Genomic DNA, 25,104 nt, shown 5'->3' on the forward strand with positions numbered 1-25,104 from the left:
AAGGTCCACTATCCGCACCACGATGGCGCCTTTGCGAGCGATGTCTTGGACTGGGGGCAGCTCTTGCATTGCCTGGAGATCCGCGGCCGCCATTATCTGCACCAGATATTGCGCCGCGACAGAGACGTTGTAAATGCTGGGCCTGGGACCGGCAGTGGGTGTCTTATCATTGTCAAAGACGCTGCTGAAGGCGAAGGTGCCCTCAGGATTCACGACTTCCGCGGTTTCGATACTGCCGCATTTCCATTTGTATTATTTGATACTACAACTACATCAAGTGCCACATTGGTAGGGGTCATATATTCATATTAGGACGTACAGAAGATGAGAAAAGATTGAAAAGAGTAGTCTTGCGAGATATGAGTCGATGAGTATGGTGATCAATAACTAGTGCAGTAACTTCAAGATGGTGCATATCTCATAAATGAAGTAATGATTATCAGTGTGACAAATTATCTCAAAGCCGTTTCTTACGATTGTTTCAATTTGATATCTTGAAATTGCAATTACTCTTCATGAATATTATGCTAATCTATGCCTTACAGTCCCAAGATCTCCGAGATCTTATACACGCTCACCGTGACATTGTTCGTAGTGCTCGGGGGCAAGACACCCGCACCAGCGACGAGCAAGAAGTCGTCGTCCTCGGCCAGGACACGCAGGCTGCGGGTATAGGCGGCGGGCTGGTCAAAGTCGTCGTACAGCTCCCAGGCGTCGGGGTCGCCGAGCGCGCGGTTGATAAAGAGGGGCTGCCGACCCGAGCTCACCACGATGCTGCCGTTCTCGCCGCCCACCGACGACCACACGGCGTACGGGCTGCTGACGGGTATGTAGCCCGACGCGTTGACGTAGTGGTCGGCCGCGTCGGCGAATTGCCGTGGGTCGTCGGCGATGCGGTAGTAGATGGGGAACGAGTAGTCGGTCGTGATAGACGTGCCGCCGTACTCGTAAACCTTTTGACGTGATCATGTCAGTCACTATACTTCAATACAAAAAATTTGGAAAGAAAAACCCGGATTGATTTTCATCGGCTCGTACTTACATAAAAGTATTGGCCGTTGGGAAGCTTTGTAACCACGGGCATACCAGGACGGTCCGTGTAAGTCGAGTGGGTGACGTCGTCAATGACATCGGACCAGTTGACCAGGTCGGTTGTCTCCTGGTGCACCAGCTTCTGGCCGTAGTTGGGGTCACGCTGATCCGAGTAGTAAACGATCAAGGTGTCTTCGTAGACGCTGAACGAGACCCTCGGTTAGTATCATGTACGAAAGCGAGGAGGATATTGGGAATTCATTCTTACTAGATGAAGGGCTCCCAGACTGGAGTCTCGCCATTGTTGGGCAGTGCAACACCTCCGTGTGCAATATGCGATACGAATTCCCACTACGGAGTCAACGCATTAGTTTTTTATTGATTCCGTGCTTCAACAGATGTGGCGAAGCCACAATGTATATGTAGCGGCCACGGATCACAACACAAAATCATGTGGTGTGGAGGACAGTACTTCTGCTGGTCGAGCAAAAAGTTCTAGTAACTTATAACTTACAGTGAGACCTTGATCCCTTGAGGCGTAAAGCTCAATATTCGTCTCGCTCAGATTTGTAGGAATGGCACTTCCGGACAGCAGCACGGTACCAGCTGGGTAGTCGCCAAACGCCTGTGGCAACTCATAGAGGAACGGCTGATATCGCAGACCAAAACCATAGACTTGGTCCTGGACGCGAGAGATCTCGGTCCAGCTCTGCCCATAGTCCAAGGACTCGTAAATGGGAAACCAGACCGGAGGGGGCTCGGGCGAGTAGTTTTCCCACGTGGCCAGGAGCTTGCCGTCTGAGAGCTCGACGGTTCGCGCATAGAGCGTCCGGGGATCCGTGTAGTTGTCGGGCGGCTGGAAGAGCAGCGTCCGGTCCACCGTGGTCGGCTCGCCATCGACGACGGCTCTCGTGTCAATCGCCACCGCGGCAGCGTCGACGAGGCGGCTTACTGCCGCGAGGGCAAGAGCAGCTGTGAGCAACATCGTGTGTGTGAGATTGCGATAACCAAAAAAGAGAATCACGGACAGGAAAAGCGAGTGACTGCTATAATCAAGAGACGGCAGCTGCCCTCAAATATCCCATCGGCACCAACAAGTTGCATATCGTGTTGCTATATACCCCAACCCATTTGCCTCGTTTCGGCCGCAGATTTCCCACTTCTGAGAATCATCATGGGTAATTGATTGGGCAATTGCTTTCTGGTGTCACATGTGTCGTGTTTCTTTCCACTAACCGATGTTCTTTCAAGTTTCTCCGGCTTGGAGAAATGGGGAAAGGCTTTTTGGGGCCCGAGAAATCACGTCACTCACAGAGGCAACAGCTTAAACGAAACAGAAAGCTGTCGGCTTCCAAGCACTTGGAAGCGACACGGAAAGAGCTCAGATTCGCGGAAAATGGTGATGGGTCCAAACGATGATTTGGCTCTCGGCGGACTTGTCTAAAACTAGTCTTGCCCCAATACACATTCGGGTTCTCCCCTTGTTCCCCCAGATCGTGTTGGCCATACATTTCAGTGGCTCTCTGGGGATGCGGGGAATCCCTGACACTGAACAACCGACTATAAGAATGCCGAACTTGGCGATTTGGGGTTCTTTTGCTTGCGCCTATGCGCTCCAATCAGATGTCAGGCTCAGTATACGGGCCGTGCAACCGGCAAATATCGTGGTTTTGCCATCTGGGTTCATTTGACGTGACGATGAATGGCTGATGTAGTAGATTGAGACACCGTCATGATTATTTTTGTGTGCAGCGATAGCACCTGAGAGTGATCATGTTTGAAACATAGGTATTTCGGTTAAAGGTCAGCTTCTAATCACAACGAGAAATTATTGTTGCTAATAGCTTCCAATCAATCAAAACAGACGTCCTATCGTCTTGTAGTCACGAGAATGACTGCTCAAGCCACAATGGCCGGGAAATTGCAATAACAGAAAACTCATACAGAAGAATGTGTTCGCACGAGAGCGAAAGCATCATAAATAGTATAATAGGAACTATTGCCAGTATTGATTCCAATATTGCTCTACATCAAAAGTAAAGATGTAAAACTGATGGATATTTGACATTCCTCTCAGACGGTGGCAATTGATGGTATGTCTGAGCTGTGTTTATTTGGATGCATTGTGCATGACATGGACATAGTCGGCATTATATTGGTCTGAGACATGAGAGCAAACAACGTGCCCTTGACACAGGCTGAAGCACGCGCGCCGTCGATTGACAGTTCACGCTCTCGGTGGTCACACTTTTGACACTCCCGAATCCCGATTGCCCCGAACCCTCCGGTCTATGGAGGCGCCGGGGTTGTCGCGGCGTTGCTTCGCCTCGATCGGAGGCGCTCCCGGACCATGCATTGGTCCATAATCTCACCGACGTAATAGCTAAATGTTTCGGATCGGTGGCTTAAATAGGGCCGCGTTATAGCACGACTAGGGATACTCAAATTTAGCACGTAGGTTGAAATCTTTAACTCTATATAGCTAGCCCATGTAAGACGGGAATTGGCGGAATCATATTGTAAGCCGGTTCGGCGATAAAACTCGGTGATTTTCATCGTGTTCATCTGCCCGTCAGTTGCGTCACTTGTACTACACTTGCGGAAAGTTACTGACCGACTTGATCTATCTAGATGAATTTGGAATCAGACATCGAATTTGCTGTGCTGAAACGCAATGCTTGGACACAGAGATGCATATAAGTCAGCCGCCGTCCCCGTGATGGTCTAGAGAGTTTGTGTTGCACACACTACAGGATAGACACAAGAATTTAAAAATACACCATGGCTGGTTATATTACAACGGCTCTGCTGGCTGGTTTTGTAACGACTACTGCCGCGCGTCAGTGTCAGAACCTCACCATCCCCATCGTCGCTTCGGCGCGCAACGGCGTCTTTGATTTGGCGGCTCCGAAAACCAACATCGATGTTGTAAACTTTGTTCTGGACGCAACACAGCCGGGCCACAACATAACCGCGGAGCTGCTGACAGGCTACGCCACTGTCTCGGGCAACTATAGCATCGCAGCAACTTACTGCCAGCCTGATGACGGCCCAGGTACCACGCTTCAGGTGCTTACCCATGGCGTTGGCTTTGACAGGTCATACTGGGACTTTCCGACCAACAATTACAACTACAGCTATGTGAACCAGGCGTTGAATCGAGGGTACTCTACATTTGCGTACGACCGCCTTGGCATTGGCGAGTCCTCGCATGGCGACCCAATCAATGAGATCCAGTCGTACCTTGAAATCGCGGCGCTCCGGACCTTGACGACAATGCTACGCGAAAGCGCAGTCCCGGGAATCACGGCCAATTTCTCAAAGATTGCCCATGTTGGCCACAGCTACGGCTCAGTCGAGACATATGGTCTTGTGGCTCTGGATCCTACCATCTCGGATGGTATCGTCCTGACTGGCTTCAGCAAGGACCCGAACTTCATACCGGAATTCTCGCTCGGCGCCAACGAAATCCTAGCCAACACGTTTGCGAGACTGTCCAATTACGTCGACGGCTACATTGTTACGGCCACCGTCAGCGCTCTGCAGGCTGACTTCTTTTCTCCGCGGGATTTTGACCCGGCAGTTCTCGAGGCTGCGTTCCAAACCGGTCAGCCCAACTCCATTGGAGAAGTGCTGACCATGAATGGTGCCTATGATGCACCCAACCCTTACCAAGGGCCGGTCATGGTAATTACAGGTGGTGAGTATTTTGATTTCCTGGCACGTGCGGGGGTGAATAGAGCATTGACATGGTGATAGAACGCGACGTCCCTTTCTGCGGTGGGAATTGTAGCGCTACCGAGCCTTCTATACCCGAGATGGTCCAACATTCCTTCCAAAACGCCACTTATTTTGACGCCGTTATTGTTACTGGTTCAGGTCACGGATTAAATTTGGTAAGTTTGAGCCAGTCCCTTGTTACTCACTACGATCATGACTGAATAGTTTCCAGGAGTACACTTGGCCTACTACTTATTCCAACATCCTTGACTTTATTGACAAGCATGTTAAGTAGGGATTCGGGTTGCGAACTGCGAGAAGGAACAGATTTCTTTTCGTATCCTGTTTTTAAACAGTATATAGTTTGTGTATATCATAATAATCTAAGGCTTCTGACTTGTTGATTTCATATCTGTTCGAGGTTGTCTTACAAGCACCCTCTGACAAAACACCCAGAGGGAATTCTTGAAATTCATCCATCCATGTGGCTATCGTACAAGATAACCGCTTAGGAAGGTAATGGGAAGTATGGTCAAGCCATAGATGCTACGAGATAGCCGAACTTTGAGTGCCACCCACCCGGCTCCTATTCATTACAATTTACGAAATACACACTCCAGAATGATACCTATGATACGGATTTAATAAGAAGAAACACAGTTTCGGAAATACGTCACCCATGTCCTCGAGCGGATGCAAGTTGTTTGTTGGAATAATGTCCATACACACGTATAAAATCCCGATGTATTCAAACACTACTAGTATACCACAAAGAAAAAGAAGAAGCGATTCGAGACTCCTGATCCCCAGCCTGGAATGTATTTTCCCCGGGAGATACTTCAGGCAGCCTTCAAGTAGATCATCGGTCGCGTTAGCATCGAGGGAGGCTCCAGCTTCAAGCAGTCGCTGAAAAATCGGAGCTGATAAAAGCCGTCTGCGCGCCGCCGCTCATATAGCGTTGGTTGCTTCAATTGTAGTGTTGACATCTGCGCCTGCGCCTACCAACCAGTCTGCGATTTGCTTCGAGCAACACCTGGCCGCAATAATGATCGGAGGCTCCTTTCGGCCAAGTCGAGAGTTGGCGTCCGCGCCATGATTAAGCAGAAGTTTCACTACCTTTTAATCCGTTTGATTTGTCACTTTAGCGTTAAATAATTCTAAAAAGCCGCGTGCAAGCCCAAAGGCCCAGCTGCCAAGCCATATGTTATAGATATGCTATCGTAATTGAAAGCTGGAAAAAGGAATACCTAAAGAAGGAGAAGACGAAGGAGAAAATAAAGGCAAAAGTGGAGGAAGAGACGAAGGAGATAAAAGCTGACTTCAAAGCATATAACGAGAGCGGTCAACGGCATAAGGAATCCAGAAATCGCGAAGCGATTTTTCAATTCATGAGTCTGGCCTTAAGCCCTCGCTCAGTTCATGAAGCTTTGCTTCCAGCGGCGGAAGCCACGACGGTGCAAGCCCCCCGCGCAAGCTTTTACCGGCGGACGCCTCATTTTCTGGAGTTTGTGGTCTCTGCCGCGCATCGATATCACAATTCCGTAATGGCCCCCGGCTGCAGCACAATTGAGGGCGACTTCCAACTCGTTGAGTGTTTTATATCGTTTTAAATCTACCTCACTGTACAGCAGGGCTTCGACAACGTTGTGATGTCCATAGGAAGCCGCAGCACGCAAGGCAGTTCCATGCTTCAGGCTTCTTTGATAGACATCAACATGATTTCGCAGTAAGAGCTTCACAATGCGAATGTGGCCCTTCATGGAAGCGGCTTGTAACGCCGTCCCATGTTGGCCACAGCCGTTCACATCTGCTCCGAGCTCGATGAGCTTGTGGGTGATTCGTTCGTGACCCATCAACGCCGCGCACCGCAGAGGTGATCCAAGCTTGCATTCGTCTTCCAGATTGAGATTCATGCCAATGAGAAGATCAATCATGGACTCATGCCCATATAGAGCCGCCAGAGCGATTGGGCCATCTGGGAGAAGCTCGGTAGGCTCTGGTTTATTTTTCAGAAATGCCGCCAGAGTTCCCTCGTACCCGTTTTGAATTACTCCAGCAGTCTTCATCTTCAGCTTTTCTGACATAGTAACCTTGACCTTTCCACTCGGCGGCTGTTCTACAAGCAATCCCATCACCTCAAGAAATCCAGCTTGAGCGGCCCATTCCATGGCAGAATGGAAGTCTTCTTCACATTCAATGGTGCTTTTATGCTTCAGGAGCATCATTGCAATCGCCTCGTTTTGCCCGCGAAAGCATGCTTCGAGGGCATTGGTAAAAGCCCCTTCCAACTTGACTGAAGCGCCAAACTCCAGCAATGCCTGGGCGCAAGAACCATGACCATTGAAACAGGCAGCCTGTAGAGGATTCCCGAATTTTCCGCATCTGGCATTAGGATCTGCCCCCTGGGCTAAGAGCTTGCGTGCTACAGATTGGTTTCCGAAGGCGCAAGCAATGTAAAGGCTTGTGTGCTCACTCGCATTTCTTTGGTCCCAGTCAAAAGCTCCGGCTCCCAGAACGGCTTCGGTGAGTAAACAATCCAGCCCAAAAGCGGCGGCCACGAACAAAGGCGAGCCTTCAGGGTTTGGTAGTGCGTCCGAGATCGTCTTCATTGGATGTTCATCCGGTAGGCCCTTGGCAATCTCATCGATGCAGTTCATCCACTCCGCAAACGAAAGACTGAGATCGCCTGGGCTTTCGCAGATGAAGGACACGATTTCGTTAGAGAGTCCGTCATCATCATGAGAATCAATGGCTCTAGAGCAATGATATCCCCAATAAACCGCCGCATATCCATACAGCCTGCTTGGAACTGGATTGACATCGGGAGTTGGACCTTGCCTGCAGACTTTCAGGGAGTCGACGGCAAGCACACGATGCGCGGATGATGGAGAGAAAGTTTCTTGTGCTCGTAAGAACTCCTGGACTGAGTTGTGTGAGAAGCGGAACGTATGGCATTTGGAGTCAAACCATACTAGGCTTGAGCATATTGCCAAAAGCTCTTCTTGAGCCCTGTCAGCATTGAAAATTTCCTCCTGACCAAGAATAGCGGTCAGAAAATGATCGGAATGCATTGGTTCCCGCATATATAGAAGCCATGAAATGGCTCGAACGGCAATATCGCGCTCAGACGTCTTCTTGCTCAACATCGTATTGAGAATTTGTCCATAAGTATCTTCGAGTGAAGCCCAATTTTCGCTTTGCAGTGATGCTGCGATGTCTGCTTCTCGGTTGTGTTGGCATAGGTACTCGATCTGAGCATTGACCCACTGGAACATCTCGCCGGCTCCCAGAATCAGCTTTTCGTGGAGAAGATCCCAAAGTTCTGACGATGGATCTGCCTTGAGCAGACGCCGACCTTTCACTGCCTGGGTCAATTCTCGCGCAACGTAAGCCTTCATATCCGGCAATGTCTCGTCGCTGGCGACCTCGATCTCCTTCAAATGGGGATTTGCAAGCTGCCGTAGTGAACCCACTTCTGTACTTGTATCTCTACTCCTCAGCAGAGAAAAGATTTGACTGTTGTTGCGACTCGTGAGAAACACTTTCACGATACTCGATGATTTAACCACAATCTCCTCGAGGGCGTTGATAAGTGCAGGCCGATCAGGTTCTCTGACTTCGTCCAAAGCATCTACTAAGATGGTCACCGGATCGCGGAGGGTAACCTCAAGAATGAGGTTAACGCAGTCTTTGGTCGTTTTCTTCTGCAAATCCATTCCATCGACCTTGGCTTGAGCTGATCTACGCTCAAAATCCGACAATATAATGTCGTGGACCATGGACTGGCTAGCGTTGGCGATTGTAAGCTGCCGTAGTATACTTCGCATGACACCGCTTGCTTGGGCCCGTTCTGGCTCAAATTCGCAATCTGCACAGTAGAAATACGCCACATGAGCTGCCAACTGGTTAGACACGCGCTCGTGTAGAAAGTCATCCACCACTGCTGAGCAAATCTTGGATTTCCCCGACCCTTGAATTCCATGTAAAAGCAGCATGGATGAAGAGCTAGAGTTGCGCCAAGTTTTGTATTCAGTCCGTTTGAATAGCCAAGTGGCAGAGTTTGGCATCCTTGTTTCCGATATTGTTTCATGATGTCGCGTGAACGGAGACGAGGAAAGCCATCGCAGAAGGCCTAGGTGCTTAGCCTCGTCTAAACTTTTCTGGTACACCGAAGATTGGTCTATGAGCCTGGTCACAGAAGCTTCAAGGTAATACAACTTCTCGCTATCCGACAGGCCGGCAATCTTAAGTAGCTCCGCTTCACTTCGAATGATATTGTCCATCAGACTGCTGTCCGGAACTCGAAAGACGTTCTTCACGCCACGAGCTGTCCAAGTTAGTGCCATAAGCCGCTGGTTCGGAGTGAATCAACCTTACCGAATCTATTGGCATCGAAATATCTCACTGCCATTGCTAGGAATCGCAACACGTCCGCGTAAAGACGAGTCAGGCTGTTGTCCATCTGAGATTTCACAAGTGACAGGCGAAGATGGTGAATCTTCTCAAAGTCACCATAGCGAGTGATCAACCTCGAAATGGTTTCAAGATCTGCAACCAAGGCTCCCTCGATCTTTGTATCGCTGATTGCCGCCTGGAGAACGAAGCGCACAGCGGCCCACGGTAATGCAGCAGTCGCGGGGTCGTATTGAACTGCAACATCTCCGACAGCGATGAAGGCCTCCACCCACTTGGCGATCTTTTCGACCACGTCGCGGACTATGATGACTTCGCCATTGGGTAGCTTGGCCTTCCACTGCTTGTGAATGCAAATCTCGCGCTTCTGGGCTGCAGTTTTGAGCACTGCAGCGAGAACATCATGCTTGTCTGTTGTTACACAGTTGATACTGGACCGGAGCGTGTCGTCCAACAAGTCGTACGCTTTTTTCCAACATCCTTCAGCACTATTTGGCTGATTGTTAGGCGGCGATGCCATTCTAGCGTGGTGACTGCCGGGGGGTAAACGATACTGTAATTTACTTGGGCAGACATTCAGAAAAGGAGAGAATTTCTCAAAGACTTTGGTGAAATAGGTAAGGTGACAGCGGGGTAGGATATTATTGCCCGCTAAGTAATCATGCAGGCGCAGTCTCGAGAAACTGACAACAACGCAACATTGTAATCAAGCCAAGGGCGGCTGTGCACAAGGCTTCGCCCCAAGGCAGCATGCAGATGTCGACAAACAATGTATGAAAGTATGTTGAATGTAGAGATAAGTATGTAGGTAGGTACCCTCTTGTCCATACGGGAAGGTGGAGGGAGGTGTCGTCTTAATGCCGGATATTTGATACAATCGTATGTCCATCACGGAGATGTACTCTTCGCAACAAGTTGACGTCCGTTGTATTAACCGGAAGTCAAGCACCGTCTCGTGTATGTAAGCAAGACCCTCTGCAATGTGCAGCTCAGCCACTCTGTATCAAATTGATCTTCCCGTATTCTCCCGCTTCCATTTGTTCTGAGTAGTCCGTCCTGCCTTCCGGTAGCCACTGGATAAATGATCCAGGCAATAATGTCTTGTCGACTTCAGATGGAATCATCATAGAACATGTCGGCTTCACTGTTTAATATTTCCATTTTGAATGATGTTCGGCAGAAACTATTGGAATCACTCTTAGCGGGGACAAACTGTCACTCACTCACTATGATCCTGCTCCTTCTCTTTCGTGCTTTGAATCAATATAATTCATTAATTCGGTCGGAGTTTATTTTTTTTTTCCCCTAGTGAAATGTTATACTCAAGATCTGCGTAGCTAGCTTGAAATATCGAACCAAGAGATCCCCGCCCGCAAATTGCCCAGCAAGCGGAGACTTTCCGAATTGCTGATGAGATAAGCTCCTCTTACAGCGCATAGAAAGGCTGTTGTTGTAAGTGGAAGATTGCGCGCACCTCTTCTCCGCATCAACTACAAGCCCCTCGGGTGCAATCATTTGTGCATATCAGTAATTGTGTCTTCCTAATAGTTGACGTAAGTTTTCAACTGAAGCATCTCTTTACCGGTCCCTCGTAGTGATTCACAGCCATCTTTTGTGGGGGCATTGCTCGCTGGAACCTGCTACCATGGGAGACGAAGACCCTCTGCAGAGGCCTGAAGGAGCACGCCGACGAGCGCCAAAGGCGTGAGTAGTATACACACAGCTCTACGACCCCCGATCAAAACTTTCTGCTGACGGAAAAATCACCAACGCAAGCTGTAAAAGATGCAGAGATCAGAAGGTTCGATGCGACGGTACACAGCCTTGTACACAATGCAAAAGAAAAGACCTCGACTGCGACTTTGGGCACCAATCAGACAAAGTTACGGTATCACGAAGGCATGCTAATCCTTTATTGAAAAGTAGCTTTTTTGAACGAATTCTGACTTCGGGCCAGATATATCATGGAGTTGCAACAGAAAGTCGCATCTCTTCAAAAACAAAAGCAGCAGCAGCAGACAAGAGGTAATTACGAGATCTTGACTTGGTCCTGGTTGACGAAATAGTCCCACCAGAAGCTTACAATCATGCAGCGCCAGAATCACCTTCACAAGGAGAAATCAACAGATCAGTACACAGCGGCGGTATAGCAACGCCCGCTCCTTTTGCTGCTATAACTGAAAGACAGTCGACCGGAAGGGTCGAGACACAACTTCCTCTTGTTAATCCACTCGCTTTCCACATGACTGATTGGGTACTGGGCCCAGATGGAAAACCATGTCAGTCATGCGCAGGAAGTTTGTGACATCTTGAGTACATACTTACAGACTTGTAGTATTCATGGGAACATCCTCCAATTGGGCCTTTGGTAGGCGTGTTCTCAACATGACACACATGCGCTGCACGGGACATACATTGTCAAACGAGGGTCTGCTATTTGACTCGGCAGTCTACGATTTAAAATGGGATGGAAACAGATTTCGTTCATCTGACTACGCTTTCGAAATTTCTGACCTCCCCACCAGGGACCATGCCATCTATCTCATCAACTCTGTCAAGTTCCATTGTGGCAGACTATTCTATCTCTTTGATGAAGACATATTCATGGAAAGATTTGCATCGTTCCACGAGGACCCTCACGGCTTTGCTCAAAGATCGCCCCTTTGGTATGTCCACTATCTTTTGATTCTTGCATTCGGCAAGGTCTTTCTAGCACAAACCAGAAAGTCACAGCAGCCTGTGGGCACCGAGCTGTTTGTACAAGCCATGAAGCTGATGCCGGATTTTACCTACTACAATGCCGATCCCGTCGAGGAGACTCAAGTTCTATGCTGCGTTGCGTTGTGGCTACAGGTGAGTATTTCAGACACTCCTATTTCAATATCAAGAAGAACTATAGCATTGAAATTTAATGCGTTTCCAAAGTGTCTCAATCATCGCCCGGCCGCTCATCGTGTCGTACGTATCTCAGTGGCTCTTCCACTTGTGTCTTCAACTGCCTGCTAACGCTTGCAGATCGGCCAAGCGTTACGAACAGCTCTATCTTGTGGAATGCACACCGAGATGCGGAGCCCATATCTTAACAAGGACTATGTAGAACGGTGCCGTACTGTTTGGTGGACCATATACGTTCTGGAACGACAAATCACGTCCCTCCTCGGAGTGCCACCTGGTATCGCCGAGGAGAGTATCAGCACGCCCTTCCCAGAACTCCCTGGGCAGACACAAAAGTTGATCGCACTGCGCATCCAGGTCCAGCTATCCCAAATCCTGGCCAAGATTGATCAAAGTATCGTCATCCTGTTGATGAAAAGTGCGCAGCTACTAACCGCTCATAGCTGTCTATGGTCGTGATGGAAAGCTTGATGGAAGATATATTGGCGCAACTCAGCTGGTCTTGCGAGACATTGCAGAAGTGACGCAGCGACTAGAGTCCTCGCTAGACTTGCACGCAAATGAGGCCATGTCTGGTATATCAAGAGTGTCTGCACATTTGCACTTGCAGCTTCACCAGGTTGGTTTGATCTATTAACGCCTATGGTGTCAGTCATACTCACTGCTTGAAGTGCATCGTACTGACGACGCGGCCGCTTCTCTACATATTTTTGCAATCAAGACTTGGCCAGTCTCGAGTTGCACCAATGCAGTGGATCCAGTCGGAGAGTGTCAAATCTCTCATTCAAATTTGTATCGACTCAGCCCAGCAAATGCTGAGGGTACTCTCGCTGCTCCAAGACCAAGGGCTTCTAGGTATGTTCTTTTTGCCAGGGCAGCTAGTATTCCAGTGCTTCTCACTATTGATAACAGAAAACTTCCTTACCTTTGACTTGGATGCTGCGTTCATCTCTGCTCTCACGATCCTCATGGCAGCGGCCGTTGATTCATCCCTGTTGCCCGATCATTCGCCGTGGTCACAGTGCGCCTATACAATTTTGGGAGGGATGGCACTTCACGGCAATAAAATTGCAGAGCTGAATCTGAAAGAACTTAGATTACTGGAATCAGAGTTGGATCAGATACTCGCGCACGACAGTCAGGTTCTTCCTGCAGACAGTATGCTGGCGAGCGATCCTCAACCTAACGAGGCATCCCTCGACTTGTCCCTTGACACTGCTTCGAGCGATCCCCTGTCCCAGCATCTTGGTTTGAGCTTCTCAGATTGGAATTACGAGCTTAGTTCTGATCAACTGATAAACATTGCTGATTCTCTAGACACGGACCAGCTCGGTTGGCCTTTTGGAGAATTGGCTGGATGAAACCCTCTTCAATTTCAGACTATTCAATCTTGCAAAGTTCTACTGATAACTATCGAGGTTTGACCAGTAGTCAAGCACCGAGTCCTCACTCAATATCTATGTCCTCCGCCAAAGCTCAGGCAGTGGGCCTGTCTTGCCATAGATCGGATCATGTACTGGGGTAGGAACCAGCTCGCAGATCTCGCGTTTCTTACATGTCACCTCAGGGGAGTCGAGGGCATACTCCATATCATACGGCTCCTCTGTCGAGTTTCTCTCATTCTGTGGCGGGTGTTAGCTTTCGACACTGTACAAGTGTTCCCGAATCCGTCTTTCAGAATCAGGACTCACCAAAGAATAGAAGCCTATAATCTCATAATCCGGCGACACATCTGTCACGCAATGTGTAACACCCGACTATATTACAAGTCAACCGAGGCTCTTGAACCAGGCAGCGGGATTTCTGGCTTACAGGAAATGCAAATACATCTCCCTCGCGCACAGTCAGTGTGACACCCACGTTATTCCCGTCTGAATCAACTTCAGCATCTAGAGGCGACTTTCCCAAAGAATATGTTCCGTGGCCGTGCAGGACTGTATACGCTTCATGCGTGATCGAGTGGTAATGTGGAGTCGCGGCCAGGTTCTCTTGTGCAATCTTCCAGTGGCCACCTTTGGGCCACTCGCTGGTGTCCACGGCCTGCAGCGCACCCTCAAGAGTTTTGTCTAGTAGTGCGCCTCGGTACACGACGACGGGAAGTTTCGAGTTGGGCGAGTGAGGAGTCGCAGGGACTGGGATTGTCTCTGGCGGTACTTGGTTAACAGACATGACGGAGGATCAAGGCGTAATAATGACTGAGCAATCGTCTTGTTGCAAGTTAAATGGCCAGCTCTGAAAGTCCAACTTCTACCAAAATACAAGATAATATACACAACTACAAACCATTCATAGTGCAATGACTGGGCCTGTCGACGTATAACGTCTAGATTGGTTACATGGTTGCCCCTACGGCTACTATATCCGAGATTCCCGAAATGCTCATTCTTTATCATCATGCAGCCCCAATCGGATGTTTTGTCAAGTTGGAAATGCTTTTGATCAGTCTTTCGGCATCTCAGACCGATGCAGGTCTCCACTGAATTGATAGATCCGGGAATCTTGGCACTTGACGGGATAGTTCAACGCGCGACGCTTTGTCTACGACACGTTGAATAAGTCGTTTGTGCAATAATGATAAGTAGAACGTCTCTCAACTCTCGCATGCACCATTTATATTTGATTAAAATATGCCAAGTTAGTGTGATTATAGAGAATGTTGATGCAGTGATTATTTTATTGTCAATCTACCAAAGCTGAACATAGGTGAAGCCCCGCCTCCACGCAGACATTTTATAGTATTCGTCTAATTGAGTAATCTCCTCTGTACCAAGCGTTCGTCGACCAGTGATGCAATCTGCAGTCTTCGGATCCCGCCAAGGAGTGCCAAAGATGAGCTTGTATCCAACAGTAAATACTATGATAAGCCAGAACCCAATAGTGTACTGAAAGAAATTGGAAGTAGAGAATCCAGTGCTTCCCTATTCAAATGGGTCAAGAGGATGAGCGGACAGTGTCACACGGGCGTTGTGTTTTTGGGGGCAGATGGGCCCAACTTACAGGCGGTACAACGCCACAAAAAATGCAGCATACGAGAAGAAAGACGGAGATGACCATTAGCCAAGACGGTGCGAGCGGCCACAGCGTTGACTTCCATGCGTAAATTTCGGTAAACAAGGCGTCGCTCTGAGACTTCAAGGCGCAGTGAAAACGCCAATTGGTAAAAGAAATAATCATCCAATTCGTGAAAAAGGATGCACTAGTGATGGAAAGCAACCAGTTCAAAACGTTTGCACCACCAGCTGTCAGTAGGGTCAGTATGCAGAGCAAAGCCCGAATTTATTGGGGCCCATGACTTACATGTGACTTGGACATAGGTAAGGATCACAGCGACTATAGTGGTGATGAGCAAAGCCAAGCGTGGCCTTCCCTGTGCATCAACTCTGGCCAGACGCTCGGGAATCAATTTCTGGTGCGCCATGGTTCGCAAGACCCGAGAGGAGAGATAGACCGCTTCCGCTGCGATACCGAGGACTCCGCACATCATGCCGGCGTTGAGCAGCGACGCGATGCCGGGAATGGCTGCATCTTGCACGGCGGCCACAAAGGGCGATGCCGCGACACCGCTGCCGCTCAATAACCGATCGTCATTGGACGGTACTAGGATGGTGATGAAAACGACCGAGACCATGTAGACAATGTTGACGCGAAAGGGCACGAGCTTGGTCGCGTGCGCCATGGAGAACCGCGGGCTCTGCGTCTCCCCAGCCATGACTCCAATAAAGACCTGGTCGCCGACCGCCCATGTCGCGAGTAAAGCACAACTGGCGAAGCCCTAGATCCGGTTACTCTGAGTTCTGAATGGTTAACCAAAGGGATTTGACTCATTGAAAAGCCATTCAGAAAAGCAGGTAGCTCTGTCCACGTTTCTCCATGGTGAACGCGCCCTTGTGGTCCAGCACCCAGCACAAGTGCCAGCGACAGGGCAATGATGATGAGAAACAGGAAAATCTTGATAATAGAGGTCACGTACTCGAACCATGCAAATGCTCGATTTGGAAGCACAAAGATGATGATAATTATCGCAAGGAATATAGTGACTGCGAGAGAGAGTCAGACATGAACCTCACATGAAGAGAAAGAGAACTTGCAGGTGGCAGTAGGGGGGAAATTGTCCGCAGTCCAGTATTGCAACAATATGTTGAAGAATTGAGCCTCTGATGCCACAATGGCAGTCCATGCTGGTGACATTGTCAGCGATGTGATGCTGGCGGCGACGATTTGATGATACCCCTACCTATCCATTCGGCAAAGCCTGCTCCAAAAGCTACGGCTGGGTCGACCCAGCGATCAACGTAGTCGACATAGCTACCGGAGACTGGAAACGCAATTGTCATTTCGGAAAGGGACTGCAAAACTGCCCATACACAACTGCAGACCATGAAGTATGCAATGACCATATTTGCCGGCCCACCCTGGGCCAGCGCCTTGCCCGTCGCGATGAAGACGCCGCTACCGATATTGGACCCGAGGGAAATTATCTTGGGAGTTCTTGTCAGTCATGATTCATCTGTTTTCATTATTGATTACATGACACTTGCATGGACTTTGCGAGGCGAGAATGAACGGTGAAATTCTCCATTTCGAGTGTCGTCTAGCGAAGTGTGGACTTCGGCTTCGGCAATGCTACGTGTGGGTTCGAGGCCACAAGACTCTTGTTTTTTGGCCTCTTGGCTGTCATTTGCAGAATGATCGATGGGCATGGAGAATGTCATGATTGTGACTAGCGCTTGTGTTCTGTCTCGTTTGCGCTTTGGGGGAGTCAGGACTCGGTAGTTTGCTTGACATTGGTGCTCAGTAGGTATTTTATGCTAGCGATCGGTCACTTTATGTACGGTGCCCACCAGGAATCATCGATCAACGTAGACGTTCTAGTCGACAAACCCCCCAGAGATGATTGCAGCAAGTTTCCCCGTAAAGATAACTCACAGATCTATATCTCAAATCCAGGTTTAGACTTTACAAAGATAAAGACTACGGCATCAAGAGCCGGAAAATGGGGGACCAATGATAAGCAGTAACCTGTATGCATCCTGGTTCATTTACGCAGATCAGTGGCTGGCACAATACCCCCGTACCCACTCGGCAGAAATTCCCGAAATGCCAATAGGATGCCAAGATCGCAGGTGATAGGCAATGCATAGTATACAATGTGCATCTTATCTGTCTATACGGCAACTGGGTCATTCAGCACCCGTCCCATAGGCTACAAGTACGTTCGAACATATATATTTCCGCACGATACGGGCAGACCAGACATGAACGATACAAGCTCTATGGCACTATAGCAGGTTTGTTTATCATCATCATCAATTTTGATCAAGATGCAACCATTCAACAACGACGACCAGATACTCGACGCCATAATCATCGGAGCCGGGTTTGGTGGCTGCTATCTACTCCATAGTCTCCGACAGCAGGGTTTCCGGGCCAAGCTCTTTGAAGAGAGCGACGGCCTGGGTGGTGTCTGGCAGAGCAACTGCTACCCCGGTGCCCGTGTGGACTGCTGCACTCCCTTTTACGAGTTCTCCGACCCTGAGATATGGGCCGAGTGGGAATGGACTGAAGCATACCCAAGCCAAAAAGAAATCCTTCGGTATTTTGAGTTTGTTGACAAGAAATGGAACCTCTCCAAGGACATTACTTTTGGTGCCCGTGTGATCAAGGCAACCTTTATTCCAGAGCAGAACCGATGGGTTGTCCAGACCAACACCGGACATTGCGCAACCGCACGCTTTCTTCTGCCTGCGGTAGGATTCGCATCCAAGACATATACACCACGATTAGAAGGCCTTGAAACTTTCAAGGGCTTCGCCTGTCACACTGCCAAATGGCCAAAGCAAGAGGTCAATCTCCAAGGGAAGCGAGTCGGCGTGATTGGTACGGGCGCGAGCGGCGTCCAAGTCATCCAGGAGCTGGGTCCGATTGCCCAAAACCTGGTCGTCTTTCAACGATCCCCAAATTGCGCGCTTCCGATGCGACAAAAGACGATGACGCCAGAGCTTTTCGACAAGTCCACCTATCCCGAGGCGTTCCGCCAGATGCGACTATCGTTTGCGGGTACCAATGCCGCTCCAGTACCGCGACGTGCGCTGGACGACTCGCAGGAACAGCGGCAGTCTTTGTATGAACGACTGTGGCAGGAAGGCGGATTTGCACCCTGTCACGGCAACTACTCTGACTTCTCCACGGACATTCACGCAAACCACATCTTCTACAAATTCTGGCGCGATAAAGTTCGGCAACGGCTTCACACTACAGATCCCGAACTCATTGAGAATCTTGCTCCGACAGACCCGCCCTATCCCTTTGGTACAAAGCGGCCGTCATTGGAACAAAACTTTTACGAGGTCTTCAATCAAGACAACGTGTCGTTGATCCCGCTCCTGAAGAACCCAATTAAAAGGATTGTGCCAGACGGTGTGCTACTGGCGGACGGCACCGCCATCGAGCTCGACGCACTGGTCCTGGCAACTGGATTCGACGCCATCACTGGCAGCTACGCCAGGTTCGATATCAATGGGCTCGAAGGCCGCAGACTAGCCGACGTGTGGAAACAAGGGACAAGGACCGCCCTGGGCATGGCGACTTCGGGATTTCCCAACATGTTCTTCTTGTACGGGCCGCAAAGCCCGACGGCATCAGCCGCGGGCCCGGTCACGTCTGAGATCCAGGGCGACTGGATCATAAAGACCATGCTGCACATGAAGCGGCATGGCTTGACGAGGGTTGAAGCAAAATGCGAAGCCGAGGTAGCTTGGGCTCAACACGCAACGGAAGAGTGCTACAAAACTCTCCTCCCTCTCAATGAAACTACTTGGTACATGGGGGGGAACATACCCGGGAAGAAAAAGGAGGCTCTACACTATGTAGGAGGCCTGCCTAGGTACTCGGAAGCCTTGGACGCCTGTACTCGGGATAATTGGTCAAAGTTTGTAATAACTTAGATTGTGATCATAAGAACAATTGAATGGATTCCATAGGTTGTTGATCATAATGATGCGAAGACAGCATCCAATAGTTTTGATCAAGTTGAGATGTCAAATTTTCAATGGCTGTCATCCTTGTGCGAGTTCTCATCCATGGATGCAGCATGTGCTGACGCGACCCCATCGGGCTATGTGTCGGGGAAAGTGGTATTTTCCCAGCCCTGGCCTTCTGTCTAGGCCAATCGCAAACCCAGTTGAAGTAAGCGTCTCAGGTCTGTTCAGTCTAACACCCCCATCAACTTCCTGATGGCATCGATGCCGCTCTGCCTGAGGTCGCGTGAACCAATCCCAGCCCAAATGCCCGTCGGACGTGGTGGACTGTCAATTTGCACCAAAGCTGTACCATTATGCTGGAACCACACATTTTTTTCTTGGTCAAAAATGTATAGGTTGTGATTGTCTGGGTGCAGCTGACTGAACATGGTAGTCGCCCAGGCTGTCCCTCCCGGCGGCGCATCCTCCCTAATGACAGTGACTGCATAACAGGCCTGACTCCAAGCGACCTGGTAATAGTTGCGCTGCAGCAACCGAGCCACCGTCGGCCGCCGCGGTGGGTCCTTTTCGAGGGCGACTGCTGCATTATTGAGAGCCTCGTCGCTTATTCTGAGCTGTTCATCGTCGAGTCGTACAATTTGGCTTTCGGGTGCCTGGCTCCTGTGCCCGGGGAAACTCCAGTGAATCACCTCGTGCCCGCTAGATTCGGCGCATTTGCCCCACTCGAGATCGGCTCCGTCTGCGCCTCCCGACAAGCAGACATTTGTCTTGCCTTGAAGATACTCCATCTTGGTACGTATTCTTATTTCAGGGTGTAACCGGAAACTTATTTCCATCATGATTTAAAAGACGTAAAGATTCAATTGTTTTATGATGGAAACTTCGGAGCCCGTGGTTGAAAGAGGGTCGAGATCTAGCGGCCGTATGTGTCATTAGCCGCCCGTCACAGCCACTCTTGACTCACCCATAAGACCCGTACTTGACATGTTTTACCCATCTGCCAATGGTTTTATCACGCTCGCGATATATGTTACAGGATCGACTCCAGTTTGGGCACAGTCTGTATGCACAATTACCTAGTCTTTGTTGGATTTCAAATGCACCATAAAATGGAGGTAGCCTTGCCAAGTCATTATGATTACCGTATTTTAGCCGCTCCTTATACGCCATTTCAGTGGTTTTATTGCCGATTGATCCCGGGGGACGACTTTTGCAATAAACGCAACACTTTTCTTGCAACTGTGCCAGACTATTATTGAATTCATGTCTATGCAGCTTCTGCCAGCCGGAGCTTAGGCGGCGGGATTTGGCAACCGGCGATTGGATAGGTACTCGAACTGTATGGGCTGTATGGGCTATATGGGGGTCGCCCGTGCCGCTGACCATCTACCAGACTGGGGACATGGCGCTTAGAAAAGATGACCGGAGTTGCCCCATACCAGGCTGGCAACGGGTCATCGGTTTATATTTGGCAGAAGCTGAAAATACCTTTGGCCAATGTATACAGGCCGACTCGCTCAGGCATAGTCTATCTCCTCCTGGGTAGAAAACGCCAAACAGCCCAGCAGTCCAATGCCATCGCCAACCCCCCCATCAACGAACCTGCTCATATCCCCCAGTGCCCCAACTCCCGTGCGGCAAACGTGAGACATCGTTCTTGATCACCTCTCACAGTCAAAATCATACTTGCTGGACCACAGCTAGAGGCGTTTACATCATACCTCTCGTGTCATGGAGGTCTTTGGTGTCATCGCTGGGATTCCAAGCGTGATCACCATCATTCAAACCACGATATCAATTGTAAAACAGTTCAGCCAAAAGAAAGTTCTCTTTCACAATATCGATGGGTTGCAGCACCAGCTTGATAGTGTAAAGAGCATTCTGGACGATCTGCGACGACGGAAACCTACTTCCTTTGACCAGTCTTCGCTCCGAGGCATCACTGCACACGTCGCAGAGCTGGAGAAGCATCTCACGGGCCTCAATACAGTTCTCAACCGCCAGCATGTTGCCAAGGGCTCTCTTCGGCGGTTGGCTGGTCAGCTCAAGCTTGCAGTCACAGGATTCGACAAAACAATAAAAGAGTATCGAGATGGCATTGAAGAAACAAAGACCTCGCTCATACTGCTACTACAAAATGGTACACAAAACGGTACACAACTGCCCCTCACTTCACCTGATATTATAGAGAAGCGCTAATGATGCCCAGAAATCAGCTCAATGGGAACGACTCAGCTACGCCTCCAGCTCGAATCCAACTTGTCTTCTTGTGATGATGACTTTATTCCCCGAAAACTTGACAGCACTTGTGAATGGATTTGGTATCAAAACGATTTAAAAAAATGGGCAGAACATACCCAAGGTGATGAGCCAGACCCCTTCCGCAGGCTATTTTGTCTGCATGGACCTACAGGCTGCGGTAAATCTGTCTTGTCTGCATCCGTTGCGACCAAATTGAGGGAGCGGGGGAAAATTGTTGCATCCTTCTCCTTCCGGGCCCCATATTCAACCCACCAAACATTCAGGAGTCTTCTCGAAACGGTTCTATCGCAGCTATTGCCACACGTATCGGATGCTGACCTAGACCAGCTGCCGCGCCACTTCATAGGCAGTTCGTCGCTTTCAGGGCCGAGATTGAAGGAGGCTCTCAGTTCAGTGTTCAGGCTGGTCAAGTCTGACGTCTATCTGATGATAGATGGTGTCGACGAAGCTACAGATACCTGGGACGATTCCAAAACGAGCAATCTCAGTACAATAATCGACTTCCTGGAACACCACCCAAATACCCGTGTCTGGCTATCCGGTCGCGAGAGCGCTCTACGCGCAGCCATCAGAAAGCACCCCGCTGAAATTCAAATCCGCGAGGAACTCATCAGAGGAGACATGGAGAAATTCATCGAAGAACAGCTGGATCAGTCAAAATGCGCCCGTGTGTCCTTGATGAGGGATGTCATCCGGGAATCTTTGAAAGAAAACTGCCAAATGATGTTCTTATGGGTCATCCTCTTCTTCAAAGGCCTGAAACAAGATGCTACCGAGTCGGAAGTCACAGATTCCCTTAACATACGTCTCGGAAACTTAGACGCCAAGTATTGTGGTTTACTGAATCAGTCCATGAATCGCACTGGTGGCACATCAGCAGATCCCTCCGTGTCCATGAAGCGAGCAAAACGACTGTTCAGTCTGATCATCGCAGCGTCTCAACCCCTCACACTGACCGAGCTGGATTGCGCGTACGCCACCGAGTATGGAGGTACACAGTCTCCTGGCTACAGTAAACTTACGAGGGATGGGATAATCGATGATTGCGCAGGTCTTGTCGTCGAAACAGGAGGTGAATTTCACCTTATCCACGCTTCTGCTGCGGAATTCCTGACTCGCCCTGTGAACAAATGGGGGGGTATCAATGGCGGGGTCGTGCACTTCAGAATCGATCAGACATCCGCTCAGAAGATGATCTTTCAGGCTTGTGCAAAGTATCTCATTTCATTGGACTTGGGTTACCCAATGTATGATGAGAATGAGGGTGACGAGAGGCTGCCTGCTAAGTACCCATTCTTTACCTATGCGTCAAAATCCGTACCGACACATCTGCTCGACGTCATGCATACCCCCTTCGACCCAGAGTCGCGGACTGTTCTACAGAATTTCATATCATCTACTCAATTCTGTAGTCTTATTGAGTTTGTGGTGCGCACCATCGAAATGGACTCATGGGATACAGTCGCCCATTGGACGGGCCTCTTGGTCGCGTTGACCGAGCGCGAAACATGTCCCGATGGCGAGGCTCCGAAAGCTTCCGGAGACTTGTACTCGAATATCATGACATCCTTTGAGCAAGAACTCAACCGAAGAGCAACCCTTTTTGGACAAGACGACAGGAGATGTCAAAAATGGGCCTCGATCATTGGGTTCGCGGCTGACTTTTATGGCTTGGACGCCAAGGTTGTCAAAACAAATCAGGAGACCCAATTTGGAGAGAGTTCCATTACTGTTCCCATGCCAAACCTTGATAGTGCAACAAAGGGGGCTCTGAGTGCATTACCAGCCTTCCTCGCGAAGACAGAACACAAAAGAAACATGCTCATCTCTGTCCAATCGGGACGTTTCGCGCTGAGCCAATTCCGGTCTCTCCGGTCCTTGCTAGTCCTTCGGCTCGATATTCTGCCAGTTCCGATTCACATCTTCTGGGCATGGACCCATTGGAGGACTAAACACGAGAACCGGCCAGCTGCCAAATGCGCAATGGAACGGGCTCTGTGCCGAGTAGCAGGGAAGCGAGATTACTACGAAGGCTGGTGTCTGCTATTATTGGCAGTCATGGAGAATTGCGATGATCCAAAAGCACACAGTGTTGACTCTTGCCTAGCCCTTTCACTCTTGCAGGAATCGCTCGTGGTTGCTGATGGACTCAACTCGCATCCGCATACAGAGATGTTGATTCTCTACATCCTCTCTTACCTCTCGAGAATTCTCCTGTCGCACGAGATGTGGGATGATGGACTGAAGATCTCTCGTCGACTAGAGATTTCACTATGCAATAATGAGTTTGCTCAGAAAGGTCCTGCATGGTGCAAAATTATCTACCAAGGAGAAATGTGGAGTCGCCAAGCACTATCACTTCTGAGGTATCATTCAATTGCTTTGCGGAATGCTAAGCGGTTTGACGACTCTGAACGAATAATCCAGTTCGTGTTGGACTCGTATTCCAAACGCAATAGATGCGACCACCCCAAAATGTTTCGAGCGACTGAGACCAAAGCAGCGACTCTGTGGCTAGCGGGAAACGTGGAGGAGGCATATACGATCATGCGATCAAGTCTCAAGAGACTCGACGATATCAAAAGATCGAAAGAGCATGACTCTATCCGATTCACACATTTGTGGCAACTCGCATGGTGTTTGATGGAGAGAGACATGCGTGAAGAGGTGGCCATACTTTTGTCGGATGTCGAGACAGCGTCCGTCATGGATGACTTCAACAACGCCCAAAATATGCTTGAGCTTCTTGCACGTGCCGGTTGTGTCGACCGAGCGATGAGTCTCTATCGGTGCTGGAACGAAAAGAATAAGGCGAACAGCCTATCAACATTGGATTGGATGGCTTCTTGGGGCCTAAATGAAATTGTCGAGGCAATGTTGGATGCAGGTACAAGCATTGAATCACAAGATGAGATAAACGGATATACGGCATTATCTTTTGCGTCAGTCCATGGAAATACGTCTCTGGTTCAACTTTTGGTGGAAAGAGGAGCAAGTACCCACCATGTCGACCGGGATGGACATACAGCCATGGAGCTCGCCTTGATGCAAGGGCATGTCGACGTTGTCAAGGTCTTTGTGGAAAGAGGGGCAAGCATTCCCTTTCAGCATCCAGAAATCTGGTTCATCAAGGGAGCGGTCGATTCAGGATATGCCCCGATGGTTCAGTACTTGGTGGACCAAGGCGCCAATGTGTGTGAGCGGGGCCGCCACCAGGAAACGCTGCTCATGCGTGCCTCGGCGTTTGGGCGTGTCGACATTGTCAAGATTTTGTTGGGGGCAGGGGCGGAAATCAGTCGCAGGGACGACAGATACGTGACTGCCCTCCAGTACGCTATTCGTCATAGACACGATTCATGCACCCAGCTTCTCCGGCACCGTGAGGCGTCGCTGAAGCGCCAGACCTCAAAAAGATGCAAAAGACACAGAATTTACAAAATACCCGGTTGGCATAAGCGCTGGGTGCCCAACAGAAGATACAGGTGATGCAAGAGATGGAGGTGATGCAAAAGATGGAGGTGATGCAAAAGATGCAAAAAAAACTATCTTCCCTCATAGTTCGTCGTCGAGGAGTAACATCATCTGAGTCTTGTATGTGCTCAAACCTCATCTGATCTGACCGGCAAGGCTCCAAGTCTTGTTTGGCATTTCTCAATGTGGAGTTGTTGCCGCGGGTTTGTGCAAAGAATATGACAAGAGCAATGGCTGATATTGGCTGGAATTCGGACCAGTAGTTGTTTCTAGATATATACAATGTGTCATACTTTATAGATTCACTAACAAGAGTTTACACATTTGAAGG

General features: G+C 49.5%; 9 protein-coding genes across 9 annotated transcripts; 4 read left to right on the forward strand and 5 right to left on the reverse strand.

The window, feature by feature from the left end:
• Positions 1–539: 539 nt before the first annotated feature.
• On the reverse strand, positions 540–2,017 carry PFICI_02832 (uncharacterized protein; the record flags this gene model as incomplete). The annotated part of the gene is made up of 4 exons (XM_007831413.1): positions 540–953; positions 1,043–1,235; positions 1,301–1,383; positions 1,547–2,017. The coding sequence occupies 4 exons, from the start codon at positions 2,015–2,017 to the stop codon at positions 540–542; spliced, it is 1,161 nt and encodes a 386-aa protein (XP_007829604.1).
• A 1,796-nt stretch (positions 2,018–3,813) lies between these two features.
• Positions 3,814–5,047, forward strand: PFICI_02833 (uncharacterized protein; the record flags this gene model as incomplete). The annotated part of the gene is made up of 3 exons (XM_007831414.1): positions 3,814–4,732; positions 4,792–4,928; positions 4,985–5,047. The coding sequence occupies 3 exons, from the start codon at positions 3,814–3,816 to the stop codon at positions 5,045–5,047; spliced, it is 1,119 nt and encodes a 372-aa protein (XP_007829605.1).
• Positions 5,048–6,164: 1,117 nt separating this feature from the next.
• On the reverse strand, positions 6,165–9,685 carry PFICI_02834 (uncharacterized protein; the record flags this gene model as incomplete). Its single annotated transcript, XM_007831415.1, has 2 exons — positions 6,165–9,079; positions 9,130–9,685. The coding sequence occupies 2 exons, from the start codon at positions 9,683–9,685 to the stop codon at positions 6,165–6,167; spliced, it is 3,471 nt and encodes a 1,156-aa protein (XP_007829606.1).
• Positions 9,686–11,252: 1,567 nt separating this feature from the next.
• Positions 11,253–13,421, forward strand: PFICI_02835 (uncharacterized protein; the record flags this gene model as incomplete). The annotated part of the gene is made up of 8 exons (XM_007831416.1): positions 11,253–11,309; positions 11,354–11,444; positions 11,501–12,018; positions 12,091–12,123; positions 12,181–12,454; positions 12,504–12,679; positions 12,732–12,915; positions 12,973–13,421. The coding sequence occupies 8 exons, from the start codon at positions 11,253–11,255 to the stop codon at positions 13,419–13,421; spliced, it is 1,782 nt and encodes a 593-aa protein (XP_007829607.1).
• A 96-nt stretch (positions 13,422–13,517) lies between these two features.
• On the reverse strand, positions 13,518–14,229 carry PFICI_02836 (uncharacterized protein; the record flags this gene model as incomplete). The annotated part of the gene is made up of 3 exons (XM_007831417.1): positions 13,518–13,682; positions 13,752–13,817; positions 13,873–14,229. The coding sequence occupies 3 exons, from the start codon at positions 14,227–14,229 to the stop codon at positions 13,518–13,520; spliced, it is 588 nt and encodes a 195-aa protein (XP_007829608.1).
• Positions 14,230–14,744: 515 nt separating this feature from the next.
• Positions 14,745–16,772, reverse strand: PFICI_02837 (uncharacterized protein; the record flags this gene model as incomplete). Its single annotated transcript, XM_007831418.1, has 7 exons — positions 14,745–14,978; positions 15,058–15,299; positions 15,358–15,832; positions 15,868–16,097; positions 16,128–16,238; positions 16,295–16,538; positions 16,593–16,772. The coding sequence occupies 7 exons, from the start codon at positions 16,770–16,772 to the stop codon at positions 14,745–14,747; spliced, it is 1,716 nt and encodes a 571-aa protein (XP_007829609.1).
• A 609-nt stretch (positions 16,773–17,381) lies between these two features.
• PFICI_02838 (uncharacterized protein) lies at positions 17,382–19,004 on the forward strand (the record flags this gene model as incomplete). Its single annotated transcript, XM_007831419.1, has 1 exon — positions 17,382–19,004. The coding sequence occupies one exon, from the start codon at positions 17,382–17,384 to the stop codon at positions 19,002–19,004; it is 1,623 nt and encodes a 540-aa protein (XP_007829610.1).
• Positions 19,005–19,264: 260 nt separating this feature from the next.
• Positions 19,265–19,828, reverse strand: PFICI_02839 (uncharacterized protein; the record flags this gene model as incomplete). The annotated part of the gene is made up of 1 exon (XM_007831420.1): positions 19,265–19,828. The coding sequence occupies one exon, from the start codon at positions 19,826–19,828 to the stop codon at positions 19,265–19,267; it is 564 nt and encodes a 187-aa protein (XP_007829611.1).
• Positions 19,829–20,771: 943 nt separating this feature from the next.
• PFICI_02840 (uncharacterized protein) lies at positions 20,772–24,788 on the forward strand (the record flags this gene model as incomplete). The annotated part of the gene is made up of 2 exons (XM_007831421.1): positions 20,772–21,192; positions 21,250–24,788. 2 exons carry the CDS (start codon positions 20,772–20,774, stop codon positions 24,786–24,788), a joined length of 3,960 nt encoding a protein of 1,319 aa, XP_007829612.1.
• Between the last annotated feature and the right edge of the window lie 316 nt (positions 24,789–25,104).

This window comes from Pestalotiopsis fici (assembly GCF_000516985.1).
Source record: "Pestalotiopsis fici W106-1 unplaced genomic scaffold PFICI_Scf_2, whole genome shotgun sequence".
Classification (NCBI taxonomy): Eukaryota; Fungi; Ascomycota; class Sordariomycetes; order Amphisphaeriales; family Sporocadaceae; genus Pestalotiopsis; species Pestalotiopsis fici.